The sequence below is a fragment of the Triturus cristatus genome, chromosome 3_1, assembly GCF_964204655.1.
Source record: "Triturus cristatus chromosome 3_1, aTriCri1.1, whole genome shotgun sequence".
Lineage (NCBI taxonomy): Eukaryota > Metazoa > Chordata > Amphibia > Caudata > Salamandridae > Triturus > Triturus cristatus.
This window is the reverse complement of record NC_140583.1, coordinates 771,251,016-771,268,133: the sequence shown is the minus strand read 5'-3', so window position 1 is coordinate 771,268,133 and position 17,118 is coordinate 771,251,016. Positions and strand designations below refer to the sequence as shown.

The 17,118-nt window shown below is 39.9% G+C and overlaps 1 protein-coding gene across 5 annotated transcripts in view; it reads right to left on the bottom strand.

The window, feature by feature from the left end:
- Positions 1-17,118, bottom strand: part of ANO9 (anoctamin 9) — a 519,627-nt gene that overhangs the window by 138,807 nt on the left and 363,702 nt on the right. For all 5 annotated transcript variants that reach the window (XM_085644947.1, XM_085644948.1, XM_085644950.1 and 2 more), the window contains 2 exons: positions 16,965-17,069; positions 2,873-3,037 (listed from right to left, as the gene is read on the bottom strand). In XM_085644947.1, the coding sequence (XP_085501073.1) occupies positions 2,873-3,037; positions 16,965-17,069 (270 nt within the window). The remainder of the gene's footprint in view (positions 1-2,872; positions 3,038-16,964; positions 17,070-17,118) is intronic.

Genomic DNA, 17,118 nt, shown 5'->3' with positions numbered 1-17,118 from the left:
GTTAATATTACATGGGTAGTTAATATTTAGGTATATTATTAGCAGTTATTTTTTTTAAGAATGAATAATCAATGGTATGCTATTTTGGGGAATATGTTTTCAATTAGATCTTTCATTTAAATATAATCATGAAAAGTGTTCTTTCTAAATAAAGAACACTGTTGCACTTCCCCACTAGGATATTCATGTACTATGGATGGATTTACATGAAGAATATGTATAACTCATGAATTCAATGAGATCACGCTAATACATCCCACAATAAATGGCGTGTTGGAACATCTACTTTTGAACTTGGATTCTATTGATTAAAATTTTTTCCAATTGGATTTTAGGCAGTGCACTCGGAGGGACACTTCCCAGCAGGGAAGTGCAACAGTGTTCAATATCATACACCCAGGTTTAGAGGGTGATACCTCAGTGCAAGCCCTTACAATTTCTTACATTGAAGATATCATTTGTAAAATCTTTTTTTATACTAGCATTGTGCGGGGTCCAATACCTGTTGATTTCTAAATAAAGGACATTTAACTAATCAAGGACATCTTTAAATTTTGAAAATAATATTTTATATTTAATATTTGGATTTTTAATTTAAAGATTTCATTAGAGTGTTAAAAAATATATTATATCATATTTGTTTGTTGGTCGTTAGTTGTAAGCTTTTCTTCAATGCATGCTTTTCTTCAATACTTTTTGGGCTGAAGTATTCAAAGTATTAGAATAGTAAATATGCCCCCCTTGCACTCTCTGCCACTCTCACCCAATATAAACTTTCCACAATGTCTGTTCCAATGTATGAATCTTCCACAATGTTTTTTAGACTCGAGTTATGACAGTAAGCCTGACGTTCTCCTCTCCCAATGTATGAACTTTCTTGACTGTTTGTTGAATGGAATTAGAATAGTAGATTTGATCACCCACCCCACCAAAGTATACACGGTACCCATGGTTTGTTGGATTGGTGTTATAATAGTAAATGTAACCATCCTATCTATCCCCTTCTCCTCTGCATACACTTTCCCTTGATGTTTATTATTATTAGACTAGAATTAACATAGGAAATCTAACCCCTCACCTCAATGATTGGCAGACTAGAGTTAGAAAAGTAAATCTGAGCTTCCCCCAGTGTAGGAACTCTCCTTAACGTTTTTTGGGCTGGTGTTACAATAGTAAAACGGACACTCCAATGTATACAAACCACAAATCTCCAATGCAAGCGATTGTCGATGGTACCCCTGAATAAGGTAGTTTGACTGAAACGCGTTGGGGAGGCAGATCACGTTTCATGTTCCTATGAAGCATTATTAAAATTTTGCCTTGCAGTCAAGTGCATCTCCGTCTTCTCTCTGAGCATTGGAGATTTGTGGTTTGTTAAGCGGAGTGCCAGATGCCACTGGAGTGAGCACCACCTCGTTAAAGACTAGTGCTGTTCCGCCTGGAATACTGAGGCGGCCGGCGCTACTGCAGATTTCTGTGCAGAGGGCCCGTGTTTGCCGGATGGGCTACATGTGGGACAGCAAATCGGATAGGTGAATCGGCCCTGGATGAGCCGCGCAGTGCCAGGGCCGATTCACCTATCCCATTTGGGCCAGAAACAGGCTGCCAGCACTACAAGTCCCATAAGGCTTTGGGAACTCTTATCAAGGAGCCCCTTGGTGGGTTAATATTTAAAACAATGTGTCGTCAGCATGGTTTATTATTGGAGTTGCCTATGATAAAGGAAAGGTATCCGAAACACGTCAGGCAAGACTTGCAGGTTGGAGTGCTGGTCCTGCTTTCAGGAAGATTGCGGCTTCCCGAGTGCGCTCTCATGTGCTGGGCACTCGTTTCCCGATATATATATATATATAAATATGTATATATATAAATATAAATATGTGTATATATATATATATTAGCATGAACTTCGTCGGCTGACCCAAACTTCTTGGAACAACGAAGCACAGACCACGGGATAATGCAGCAAAGTAAACTCTTTATTCCCAAAAGACCTCTACAGCCAAGACGCATTTCAGCCCTGAAGGGCCTTGATCACATGACATACATACATATATATTTTTATCCTCCTGTGCTTAAGTAGCAGCCACCGTGCACCAAACCAGAGGGTGCGTCGTCGTCACCGGTCACTTAAGCTCAATCCGGTCTATTAACATACATACATATATATATACCAAAATATTTAGAAACACTATCATTTTGCAGTTGTGTCATTGTGCCTCTATCTGACTTTTTGTCCGTGCCCTGTGTTTCTCCTCCAGTGAAGCCAACAATCAGAGTCTACTAGTAGTGACCCATGACTTTACACTGTACACTACCAGAGCACAAGGCCAGGGGATGCACCCAAAATATATCGCATATGCACTTACTACTGACCTATGTTGTAGTTCCTCGGTACAAACCTTTTTTTATCTGTATCCCTAGTGGGGGGAAAAAGCCTATCAACCTTGTTCTGTGTCAAATACAGACAGCCCCCCTTCACTTCATTACCCCTTCCATTGAGGTGTGAAGGCCATATTGAATGTGAGGTGTACCATTAAAAGACTATGTGCTGAAGAAATATTGCCTTATGGGGCATCAGAGTATTCCTGTACAATATAATGGTTCTTCTCTATTTCATCTTCATCCTTCCTCGATGTATGAGACCCCGCCCAAAATTCTGTAGGTGGCTGCTCAATGCCAGTCATTTTCTGCCGTTAGTGAGTCAAACATAGATAACTAGTGGCGCCAACCAGAGTGTAGCTGTACTTCAGTTGGACTTCTGAAACAGATCCTGTGCAACAAGCAGCTCAATGATCCATAAGGTATTATGGGCGCTCCTCTTTCTGATCCAACACTGATCCAACATAGCAAAATTATACACATACCATACCTTGGTCATGATAACAATTGTGAAGTAGTGGACCAGCGCACCAGTCATGACTGCTACTGTGTTGGCGCGTTCACGAACAAAGTCCCAATCGGATTGTGTTAAGTAAACAGTCATTACGACCCTGTAGATGACGATAGCCTGGGCAATGCCAATCAAAATTGTTATCTGTAATACAAGAAGATAACAGCATAGATGGAATCATGATCCAAACTTTCAAGTCTTTTAATTATTTTGATCAACAAAACAGTATTACCAAAACCCTTCACCACCATCTGTACCATCACATAAAATTTTGAATGGGTTTCATACAGCTGATTCAATCAACTCTGTTACTACTGAGAATGAATTCCACATCATGTCTTAGCATTTGTGGTCGAAGAAATAAGACCTTGCTTTGATATCCTGTAGTACATCCGCAAACAAACAGCCTTTCACTGCAAGGCATGAAGTCATAATACAATAATGTAAAAAGGAGAGCTACAGCTAAAATTTTTTAAAGAGCTTTAGAAGTTCACGCTTAGAAAACCAAATGTATGTGTTTGTAAAAAAATGAGAGAAGGCCTTCAGTGTGTCAACCGTTGGAAAAATGCAGAATGCCAGAACTAGGCGAAACCACACTGTGCTGTATGCAAGGAGATAAAATGTTCCTATACTAGCTCTTAGTCACCATGCAAGTCTGAAAATGAGTATTTCATGCTTAGAGTGTGAATTTGCAAGACCATGTTAATGTACTCGAGTGGTAGGTTGTTCAGAGGGTGGCATGAGCTTGACTTCCACTGGGAAAATGAGCTCCTGGAAGACAACAGGTTCAGTAAGGTTTGTAAGGAATAAAATAATCCCTACTATATGGAAAAAAGCATATTGAAAGTTAATTACTACAGAGTCTTGTGGCCTTTTAAAGGTCATCAGCCTTTAACCTCATTTCTCTTTATGGTCATAGGACACGTCTGTGACATGCAATGTTTTTGTAATGTATCATAGGGATTACTTTATCTTCATATATAAAACCCGAGGACATCAAGTAATGGTCAGTAGGACTGCATAATTATTGTGTAAAGTCATGCCAATTATAATAGGAGAGCAGTGATTTCATGCATGATGTTATTGGTCAAATCATAGGCGATGTCATCTGTGATGTCATCAATAATGTAATTTGTTGGAGGAGCATGGCCAGCAAGTTGGCCACAACACAGATATTTGTGATGCTCTAGATATTACCCCTGTAAACCGAAAGTTATCTGTGATCTAAAATTATATGTATTTGTTTTTATTTTTAGTAACCATCAAACCACCTCAATTAATTGCCACTGAGTGCTAACTCTGTGCACCAGTGAGAAGAAAGGGGAGAACAAATATAGCAACGGTTCAATCCAGAACCTTGGATATGAGGTAGTCCATACCACAGTTGAGAGAAACAAACCGGACTTAGGTGTGTGAAGCAAGGACTCTGTGAATCAAATTCCCCGGGTGGAGATTGACAAGATCACCATATGGGGCTCAGCAACATGTCAAAGGTGCAAGACAGGTTGTGGAGCAGATCCCACTGTTCTCCACCCCTCACTGAAGGACCAGCACACCGCGGCAGAATGGTTTTCCATCGTGGACTGGGAGCTGGGATTAGAGTTAAGTAGTCTAGGTTCTGGAAACAGGGGTGCGGCAGAACATGCTGCAATGAGGCAGAGAGTTTGGGCCACTGCTGGGTGGAGATATCAGTGGAGTGACTGCATGGGCCTCAGTGGCAAAGGTTGGGTGCACCGAAGAATGAGCCTGGGCCCATGTGGGAGATAAAACCAGAGGGAGGCTTTAGAATGCCGACCCATGCCTGGAGAAGTCTACCACTTCACATGAGCAGCAGGTATATCAACTGACGATGTTGGTTCTCCCTCGGGGGACCTCAAAGGAGCTGGATCCCAGAACCTGGTTCACGTGTGGCTGGCAGCTGAATGCACCAAAAGGACTACTCACAACCCTACACAACACAATGTGAATGTGGGCAGAATTAGTAGTTTAAATGATAAGATCCCCCTAAGGACTCACTCCCTCACTGTCTACATTCAGTAACCTCTCTGCTGAACAACTGGTAGTGCAAATTTTATGTGAACTATGTCTTCAGATGTGAATGAATGAATGATCTGACTGATAGTAGTGAAAGGCCTCCTGCCAATGTTTGACACGTGCTGTGGGTGGAGAAATCTGTGTCAGTATAACTCTCAGGCTTAGAATCAATCTGTTGTGTGTTCTGGAACATGTGAAGGGAAGATTGGGAAACAAATCAACATTACAAATGCTGATGACACAGGCAAGCAACTCATACTCACCTAGACTAGCATACACCGCTATGAATGTGGCAGCTAAAATCTCCACCAGACAAAGTTGACATAAATTACATTCTGGATAACATCCTTCTTGCAATTCAAGGAAATGAAATGCCCTGAAAATGAAAATTGACAGTGCTAGAAGTGGGTCTTCTCTAGGGCACTCAAAGGAAGATTGTGGACAGAATGAAATAAAATGAAAATCCTTAGGATTTGTACAGTCAAACTGCCAGAACAGTGCTAGATGAGGATCTATTAACAAGAAAGGATTTGATTATGATTATATCATGAGGAAGACACAGAGGGGAGGTTTTGGTGGAATAATATTAGGCTGGTGGGTCTCCCAGAACAAGCAGAAGGGTTCAGTGAAGATCCTTGCTTGGAGGATTGGGTCTGTAAGACAGTGACATCCACAGGATTGTAGGCACAAGGCGCACTTAGACACTTCATCACAATATTGATGAACTGCAAATATAGAGATATGATGCGTCAAAGTGCACAACAGTATTAGTATGGTCTATCAAATTGAGGGGAGTACACTGCTAACTACATTCTGTCAGTGCAACATCAACAGAATTACTTTTTTGCAGCGAAGAAGAAACTTCATGACTTACAACTTAGATATATGCTCCTGTTATTCTCATATTATAGTTTTCTTAGAAAAAACAGCTCATACCGGCTTTTGTTCTGTTTCAGGCTGAGATGCTGAGTTATCTCTTTGCATTAACAAAGATTTTCGGGATGGTACGGCGACAGACACCTTGCACAAAAGGGAAGTGGTTATTTTATATCCTGTGGGGCGATTATGAGGGGAGGGTGGCATTGGGTGTGGGTTCTTAGTTAATAGTTCAGATAGGTGCCTTGATAGTTAATGAGCATAGCATATCAATTTTCCTAACTTGTTGGTTGCTGATGTTCAGTTTATGTACAAATATGGTAATGATGGATGATGAAAAGAGATGAGATAGAAGCTTGACCGGATCAGTGATGTCCTAGTGTTGTGTGTCCTAGTGTTAGGGTACAAGTAATTTCTGAAGTGCCATTTAAAAGTAAACAGAGGTCCAGTTGACCAACAGGACCAGAGTAAGAAAACACTGATGCTGATTTAGTGAGGTGCCCTGAAGAACAATGTTCTTAGGTAGGGCTGAAGCTGTGCCCAGCAGATACTGGCACCAGGCTTGCCCTTTTCCAATTATCTATGTTCAGGAAAGCAAGAACAGTTAATCTAGCCATGCTGAGAATGGTCTGAATGCAGGACAATCCCATCAGTCACACCCTGTACCCAGGCATGCCACTTTGGTTGTCTGCTGAGCAGGGCATGCAGGCTTGCCCAGCTGGCCTTGGGCAAAAGGTATGTCCCCATCTCTGCTCACTTTCCCTACCGCATAATGTCCTGAAATTGCTTTAACTGTGTCCTGTATATATTCAGGGTGTGAGCTTTAGCCTGTGTCAAATCACCCTACTACATTATCGTCATTACCTGCTGCACACATTATTTGGCAATACCTATTTGGTACTGGTCATAGTGCAACTAGACATGACCTGCAGCCAACTTTGTTGGCCAGATTGTGCAGCTTTTCAAAATGATCTGTGTATAGGATCCACTTTCAGTAGCCATCAGACACAGTATACAACAATGCCCAGCAGACAGTAAACACAGGAATGGCTTTTGTCCATGTCAGTATGCCTTACCTAGTACTGTCTAAGTATGGTTCTTGGGTAACAGATATTACACTCTCGCTTATCAATAAATCCCTATTGGAATTGCAACTCGAAATGCAACCTCTGGAACACTCCCTACAACTTCACCCACCCCATGACCAATCTGTATGCGACTTACTAAGATCAAACTTAGGAAGCCTTATTTTTGGAACGTTTAGTTCACATCTGAAATTCAGGGCCATACTTATAAGCAATCCTTAGATTGATATTTATACAACTGCACACAGTACCAGTAACTACCAATACAGTGATGGTGGGGAAAGGGTATTGTCCTGTGTGTAGTAAATATTGGTAGTTCTGCACTTGGTATCTGCTGGGCAGGGAATAACAGTATGCTCAGCAGATACTAGCGGTAAGAAGAATGCACAAATGCCACAAAATATTTCACACTTGGCTCCCAGTACCCACTAATGTCAAATACAGCAAGTACTGAGAGACAGTGGGACAGAAGCCAGTGTGTGCCTGAAAGCAGATTCCTGGGACGGCTTCCCACTGGGTATGGTTGCGGGCCATGCCCAGCAACTATAAATGTGGGGGACTGGATTTTCCGAAAGCACATCATTACAAAACCAAAAAGATCACAACAAAAATGTACGTTGAAGACCTAAGTGGTCAGATTCTAAGATCAATAACATATCGATATTATTTTTACAAATCCACAGAAAACATCAACTAAAGAGAAATTATGAGTGTAACCCAAAACATACAAAACACTGGAATTCGCTAGCTGTGGTGAACGACACAACCACAAATTCTGTTCTAATGCACTTCTTATGATTTCATACATAGCATTACAAATAACATCCTCCTAGGCATCATTGGTGATATCAGACATGTTATGACCAAGAATACCATCTTCACCAGAGTAACTACAAAGATATAAAACCTTGCTGCCCAAAACATGTTTGCAAAGATCATATGAATATACGGGCTACAGAAACAATTAACTTTAATAGGTGCTCCAATAACTTAAAGAGCAAGTGACATCCAATTAAACAGATGTCTTCATAAAAATTATTAAATAAAGAGTTGTATTACAAGATCTTCCCACATATGTTTTACGAAGAATCTGCTAGATGCTGCACAACTGTTTTAGATAGGAAAGCAAGGCTGTGCTTCAATAGTTCCATCTCTTTCCCACTAGTAGCAGCCACAACCTTAGGGTCCGATTGTTCAAATCATCAGCATGCCCTTTGCTCTGAGGTGTACCTAAATAATCATCCCTTTGTGTCTTCTTTTCAACATCTACATGCAACCCATGGCTCAGCTCCTCAAGCAGCAGTGTACTTCCAAATGAACTCTGATGACACACCAATCTTCCATTTGGAAAATGGACCTGATACCCCATGCAACATCATCAAGAAAGAGGAAGACAGCTGGGTGACTTTGGCGCACACAGACTCAGTATCAAAATGTAACAAGTATGCACTATACAAATAATGTTAAGTGAGGAACTGGTAGCTTAGAGATGAATAAAAAGTCACCAGTTTTTTCTTCAAAGAGGACAATGCCCATTAACAAAAGAGAGCACCCTCGAGCACAGCAACACCCGTCAATAATCGATTCCTTTGCATTCTATCTTCTTTTGCTCTTTATTCAGAAGCCAATGGCCAGCGTATCATTGTAATTTCCACCATACACTAGCTAAAACTTGTTTTGACTCTGGACATATGTATCCCATTCAACTTCATCAGGGCTAGAACAGTAATGAATATACAATTCAATTTAACTGCAAAGTACTGCATATGGTTCCCCCATCATCGTCCCTGTGACTGAAGCAACAATATGTAATGAAGTACAATTTGTGAAAGACAAAGTAAGAACTGGAAGTTTCCATAAAGGTGTGTGGGTGAATCAGCATTCCAAATAAGTGACCAAATTAACCCAATTACAATCATTGGTAAAGTGAACTCTCAAATTAATTGTGAAAAAACAATGATATAAAATGACACACCATTGACAATTGCACCCCCAAAACGAGTAAAAATGAATAAAGTAAATATATAGAGAAAATAAACCCTGGATTCAACCACCAAGTGTAATTAGAAGGTAATGTAGTCTCAACTCAGAGCTCACCTGAAAATAGGAAAGTTACTTGAACCATATACTAGAACAATTAAACTAGCTCAATTCCAAACTCTGAAAAATATTAATCATATCTATTGAACGTAGTCCATCTCAACTTAACTTGCTCATTCAATAACATGTCATAAATACACAAACACAAGCTCAAAGTCCCAAAAAGCAAGTAATACCAACACTCTAAAGGTTATCCATCTGATAGGTTTGCACAACTAAACAAACTGAGGACAAAAGCAACTAACCATGCTTAATAAATCATAGTTGAAAGGTCATATCCGAGAAAATGATAACCAAGCCACTTGATAAAAAACTAATTCTCAAACGTTTTATTCTATATGCATAGTGTTAAAGTGGTTAGTTTTTTTTAAAGTATACAAGTCTATGTACAATATCCCATCAACAACAACATGAAGTATCTACAAGCCATAAAAGTATCATACTGAACAGGAGAGTACTCCAGACTTCAAAAAGCGAGGGCCGTATTGGTGTTCTAAGATGGCGCCATGTTGAAACGGTTTTAAACCCTTAGTTAGAGTGAGGGCTATCATAGTCATCCTAAAGCGTTATTGAACGGTCCCATATTGTTGCAGTTTTTAGCTGATTGATAGACAGAGGAATAGCATTCCAAGACAGCGTCGTCCCAATGTTGTTATAATGTCTCACTGAACTATGCCACTACATAACAAAAGTATAGGTTAAAATTCATAACTAACAGACGGTAATGATGTTTCCACGCTGGCGCCATATTGTTTACAAAACGTATATGTTGCAATTTGTAACTACCAAACTGTATTGGCGTTCAATGTCGGCGCCATATTTTAATTAGTGGATACATAGTTAAGAGCAAAATAGTTAATACACAAAAAACTTCCTAAAGTTACTATTTATTAAAATCATAGTCATGTTTTCAAAAGGACCCTATTGGTGCGGTATGCAAGTCTCATAAAGCTAATTCTTTCAAACTTAAGGCCATCCCAAGACCACTATATAGTCGAAAAATAAATGAGTAAATTGCTTCCACTAAAATTACACTGGTTCTAAGGCAAAGGTAACCATAACGTGCAATGAGAAGTATTTAAATTAGACAATTATGTCGCCATCTTGGAGGGGATATCTTCCAATATTTACAAATACTATATGTCTAACCTGATTCAGCGACAACTAGTAAAAAACAGTGCAAGACACTATATTAAGATCTCTTAGATATACAATAATATGTACAAAGTTAATCTTGTGTTCATGGATGTTAAGGCATAGTATTATCACTTACATTCTTTATAAATACGACCTCAGTAAATTCAGATGGGAATAAAACATAATCATAGGTTTGCAGACCTTTTGTTTGGCGGTACAAATTAATGATAAATTATCAGTATTTAGACATGTATACCTTGAATTACATATTAACTTGTCCTTAGGTACAAATTATAACACATTAAGGACCACCAAGAAAGTAGTGCCGTTCATGACCGATATTAAGCCCTTCATTCAACAGCTTTTCATTTCATAATCCAAAATCATTCATGTCTTCTCAGTTTCAATTCTCTATTGCCTCCTCAGGCATGCATCATCACTGTTACCAGGCCATGACACTCGAAGTTATGACAGGTTTCCTTACATTTTGCATTCAAGAGTATGTATTGCAAAGGGATATTTTGAATCTCCCTTTTTGACTGTCCGAAAATGTTATGAAATTCTCTCGCGTAGAGGTCTGATAATGCTACCAACATATATTTCGTGTCATTTGCACAGCAAGCTATATATTACAAATTTGATACCACAGTTTTAGGTTATTCCTTATCTCAAAGGTTGGACTATTATTGTAGCAAAACGATGTCACCTTGTCCTTTGCTAGTCTACAAACCCAAAAGTAACCACATTTATAAAATCCATTTGCTACTGTTGACCACTAAGGTACAACATTTGAAGAGCTAAGACAGAGAGGACCAATGATATTTCTTAATGTACGTCCTTTACGAAAATGCTGGAATGTGGAGAGATATAACCACTGATCACATTATCTTCCTTCAAGATACGCCAATGTTTGTTTAAGAGTTTACTAAATCTATCAACTTCTCTACAATGTGATATAATGAGTTTTATTGCATCTTGGGCAACCAGGTTTCTCTTATATGCATCCCTCAGGGTAATCCTTCTATTAGGTATCACAGCTTTAGCACTTGCAGATAACACCATTTGCCTATCATAACCTCTTGCCAGAAACCTCTGAACAATATCACAAACATTATGTCTGAATTCATTATCCAAACTACAATTTCTTTTTAGTTTGTACCATTTCTCCAAATAGAATGGCCATCAACTGATTTCTCGTGTGCACTAGATACAGTTGATTGCAAGAAGTTTCCTTTCTGTACAACCAACTTTTAAGTGTCATATTGGTGACATAAAATTCCACATCTAAAAGTGAATACTTTCTTCACTGCAGATTAATGTAAAAATCATATTGTATGGTTTTGAGTTCAGATATGCAACAAGCTCTAACAAATCACCAGGCAATCCAGTCCAGATATATAAATCTTCTTCAATAGTATATGTATTCAATCTATTTTGCACCCCTGGGCTCCAGACCTGCCTCTCCGTAAGCCAACCCATGAACAGGTTGGCATAAGAAGGGGCAAACCTGGATCCCATCACTGACCCGCATGTCTGATGATACCATTTTCCATTATATATGAACACATTGTTTTCAAGGATCAAATGAATCATGTGTAAAATTATACCCATCCAACATCACTGTTTGCCTGGATGACATGTTTACATGTTAATGAGAGTTTGTTTGTATGAATCAGTGTCATAAAGACCATTGTACTGGTAACTGGGGCCCTGAGTCTGCCTCTCTGCTATTCAAGGCTTGGAACCTCTTACACCATTTTACAACAGTAACCTCTCTTTCACTCTACAAGTAAACACTGTGGCGACGGGTGTGAGCATGTAACTATCTCTCCTTTGAAAAATCCTCACACTCCTCCACATGAAGCACAGTGTCAAACTGATGCAAGCCCTCGTGCTGGTACAGCTTGACTACTGCAATTTCTTCTTGTTTGGCCGCCCCAAAACCTTAATGCTTGACTTCAATAAGACCAACCTTTGCAAACAGGATCACATCAAGCCCAGCTTTCAAGCACAACACTGGCTCTCTGCCACCATCAAGAGCAAAGTCAAGGTCTTGGTCAGCATACACAAGGAGAGATGGCAACTTCCCTGTATAACTGGACAAAGTGACACCTCACTATGCTTGAACCAGGGCCATCCTCTCATTTCTCACCCACTGGATCAATGTTCATTACAGATGATTAAATGTGGAGGAAGGTAAAGATGTACTCTCAGCTTGAGCCAGAGTTTTGAATCCAGCTAAATGTGGTTCAGGAAGATTATGAAAACTGAACTATTCAGGCCTACTTTAAACTGAATTCAACACAGATCAGGGATTGCAAAAAAAGAAATTCCCCCATTTATCTGGACTTACCATTCAGCTGTAGTTGTCACCCCCTTAGTCAAGCATTCTGAAGCAACCAAAAAGAGACATGAAACACTTTACGAAAGTCCTTTCTAAATAATTGTCACCACAGTAGAACAGATAACAGTTAAAAAAATCATTAAAAGTACAAATCTAAAAAACAACGATGATAGGATGCAACACAATCTCAGGTGGGTAGAAATCTGCCAGAAAATGTTTCACATTTGAGAGAATTCTTCAGGGAAATGTGAAAAGTTACAAGTGAAGGAAAAGAGAAAACAGTGGGTTCTAGAATGTGGTGGTAAGAAAAACCTACACTGCTTTAAGCATAATGAGACACAAAAAAGGAAGGGCAGAAAGAATAGGGCTTGAGCTTCAAAGTGAAGAGACCTAGATGGTCATAAAGTTGGATAAGTGAAGAAAGAGAAATAACCCATCATGCAAACATTTAACACATGGCACGGAAACTGAGAATAGAAATGTAGCTAGCAAAAAGAAATAAGCCGGGGATGAGATGAGAGCATAGAGGAGAAGATTAAAGAGATTATTGAAGAATTTAACATAAACTGAGGAACTGTGGAAGAGTATGCAAGAACACTAAAAAGAACTTGATAGCAATCACCAAGATAAGATATCATTGTGTTCGTGTGTTTCGCATCATTGAGTGTGATGAGAAAAATATTTAATCAGCAATCAGCAGAAATAGATGTGATTTGCTGTGGAAATATGCAAGAGCAGTCGATAACCCTATGAGATTTAGCAGTGGGATATTCGAGGAGATGTACAGACAAAAAAGCAGACAGATAATTGGTGGAGGAATATACTGTTGAGGATCAATTAATTCATGGGAAGTATCAATAGCATCATGTCTTATTAATGGGAAGGACTAGTAGCAGTGAGACAGCTTAAGACAGCAACATGAAGTCGGGAAGTACTGACGCCAGGGCAAGCGTCACAGATTTATTATCTTGTAGCTGTAAAAGCGAGTTTGCAGGGAAAGTATTATCAATGATTTCAGAATTTGAATTACTTTGTTCTCAGACCCGGAAAACATTCCATCAAAGATGAATATGTATTGCATTGTAAGAGCGTTGTACAGAAGTGCTCTTGTACTTGTTGAAGAAAGCGGCGTGAGAGGTAGAGGAATCAGTTTTGCATCACTCTAACTGTTGTGTCTGGTGAAGAGGTGTCTGTAGAGGCCCCCCAGGATGCGGCCTGATGGTGACTCTGGCAGGGAAGGTCTTGTGAAAAGTCATCTGGGAGGATGCAGTCCAGGTTTCTAAAGTTGATAGCAGTTCTCCTAATATCCTGGGATAATGAAGCATTTTAGGATATTTACGGACTACAAGAGGGGATAGGAATGATGAGGAGGTTTGTGACACAGGGTGCCCAAAAAGGGGAGTATATGGACAGATTCTCATGTGTGTTCCATGACTGGATGTGAGAAGGTGACAAATATGTACTCAACGCACTTGAAAGAAGAGTCTTGTTTTTTTGTACATGTTGGCTTCTGAGAGAATTACAGCCACTTGACCTCCATTATTTAGATACTTATTTTAGAAAAAGAAGGTGTCATTAGCAAGCAGAAGTTCAAATGAAGGAAATAATCTGTGATAAAATCCTGCTTGTTGAGGACATGTTTAGTAGTGGATCTGGTGTTGAGCAGAGCTCTGGTGAAGGTGGTTGAGCCTTCAAGTGTGACTAAATTGTCCTAAATGTGCAGCATTGGGTTTTTGGAATGAGTGAACAGAGTCAAAAGTCGAGGTGGCCTGAGTCGATCAAGATTCATGTAGGGGTCTAACGGCACTAGAGGTGACATTGTGGAAGTGTGCCTGGTATCATGAGTTCCTATGCAGTCAGTACCACTTAATGCGTTAGAGTTGCCACTAGTTCTTAGAGACATACAGGTTGTTTCAGAGACTGGATTACCTAACATGTAATGAAAAGAGGAGGAGCAGAACCATGTCATGGGAGAAGATTGGACATACAAAAAGGCATTGCTGGTTGCTGTTTTGTTGTGGAGGGTGTCGCCAAGCTATTGGGTCGCAGTTTGAGTTGATGATCCGAAAGTCATTACCCAATCTGGAGAATTAACCATGTTGGGTATAGAGTTTAATTTATTTTAGACCTGTATTGTTGCATACCTCCATTTATTTTACGTAACAGGACTCACCAGTTTTGTTCACCCTCGAAACTAAGAGTTGTTGGGCTTTGAGGTTTCCCTTCCTGACCACAGAGTTTCTAATATTGTGTATTCATGTTAGATGGGCAACAAGACTTCCAAAAACAAAGAAAAGGGACCACTATAGACATAAATTAAAATGTAATGTTGGCAGTGATCGAAAACCAAAAAAGACTACAATGAAAGCACCCACCGACATAGATGATGAAGATGAACTATGCTGGTACATCTCCACACACCAATAAGAAAGAATGGATATAGAAAAGCCAACAAATTTCACTGCTCTAACGACTGCGTTTCTTTCTTAAGGTTGTAACTCACTTAAGTAAAACTCAGGCTATCCCACACCAGACACGAATGTCTCCTTCGCTGCGGTTTTCTTTGTATTTTACGGGCTATAATTCTGGACTTCCAATGGTGAGGCGGAGCCACATCTACAGAGGTGCTCGGGCTGGAGCCTTGCCTGGATGGGATTCAATGTGCATTTTACAACTTGAGGAGTGGGTGGTGGAGGGCTACTCTTGCATATAATAATAATAATAATAATAATATTAATAATAATAATAATAAAAATAATTTGAATTTAATAATTACAAAGGGAAAGGAAACAATTAGGGCTTTTTTTAAAATATGATCTATTTATTGGAAACAAGCAGTTCCTACTGTCAACGGCTGGGGCGTAGCTTGGTCAGTAAGATTGGTGGGGTTCAAGCTTCAAATTTTCCAACAATCCTGCTGGTTAAAGTACATTATATGAGAAGCAGGGTATGAGGGGGGCTTAAGCAGCAGTGGAAAGGAAGAGGAGTGTGGATTGTTAGGGGTACTTATAGCTCAATATTTTGTCAAATACAATTTTTTAAGACCTTCAAAACAGAAACGAGTGTGTGTGTTTTTGTCCGTATATTTACGTAAACATCCCAAGTGAAATTCGACAAACACCTTACCATACCCCGCTTAAAGCACCTGTACCTAACTATTTATTAGAGAATACATACATTTATTAAGGGGATGTAACACCCCCCTCTCTAAACTACACCCCTATAAATGGCTGTAAGGCGAAAGTGGGGAGAGGGTAGTGCTAGCCTGTTGGAGTCTATGCAGATATTACGTGTTCTCTATTTAAAACAACAGGGGGCTTACTTACAAGCCCATTGTGGCACATTTGCACTGCCAGAGTGTCACTTTTGTGATGCTCCGGAGGCGCAGTGTGCAGACCCATATCTACGAGTTCATGCGAAGCCACTTTGCGTGGTTTTTCATGGCTTTGTAGATATGGAAAAAGGCAAAGCAGCGCAAGTCGCTGCCTTGCCTTACTCTGAGTCAAAGAGGCATTCCATGGGAATTGCGTTGGCTGTTCCCACACAACGCCTGTAGATTTTGACACATTCCCAGATTTACAACATTACTCTGGGAATGCGTCTAAACCGTGCGCCTCCTCGGGGGCGGTGTAAGAAGGAGAAATATCTTTATATTTCCTTGTTATTTTCTCTTTCTATGTGTGCTGCATTCTGCAGCACACATACAAAGAGGAAAATGCCTCTTGGGATTGTTTTTGTGCAAGAAAGTTACCCTTCCTGCAAAAAACAATCCTGCCAACAACGCAGACACCCTTACACTATGGTGTAAGTGTGCCTGTGTTGTCACACACCTGCAAAATGTTGCCGGTGCTGTCTGAAGGGACAGGAATGCACCGTATCTTGTAAATATGGGGCATTCCAGCACTTTAGAATTGGCCTCGGGCAGCGTAGCAAGAAGCCTTGCGGCGCTGCCCTATGCAGATATTTTGTAAATAAGCTCCCCAGTCTGCAGACACAATGTGGATTCAGTTGAGTCAGTGGGGTCATACAAATGTTGCAAGTGCGCTGTGCAAATGATTTTAACATTGTTTTAATAACATAACAAACAGGAATACACAAAAGCCCAAGTGTTTCTCAGAACAGTTGCACAGCAGAACGAGGAAAAAGCCATAATGAATGATAAACATAGATATTTGGACCAAAGGGGCCAAATGAGAATAACTTTGCAATACCAATTGCAGTGATATACCAGTGCAAAAGATACATGATTACAATTACTGCAGTAAACCTTTGGTGCAAATGTAACTTTCGCACCGGTTAGTCAGTGCAAATTACATCAGTGCCAAACTGCACTGCACTGGCCTCCGAACTTTAGATCACTTAAAAGAAAAGTCGTCTTGCTAAAGGTGAAATACATATTGCTGCCCTCGCCTTCTATTTGTACTAGAAAACCCCTTCACCCAAGAACATGAAACAATATGCGCAGATGGATGAAAAGAAATTAAAAAGACTGTACCATCACAGTGACACCAAGGAGAATGAGTGTACTGTGTAAGTAGGAGTGTTCATGTTTCGGGATAGTGCAGTCTGGATTATTAATGATTTCCAACGCCATTTCTTCCTATAGGGAGAAACAGAGACAGAAGATAAATGACAGTCCTGGAATCCAG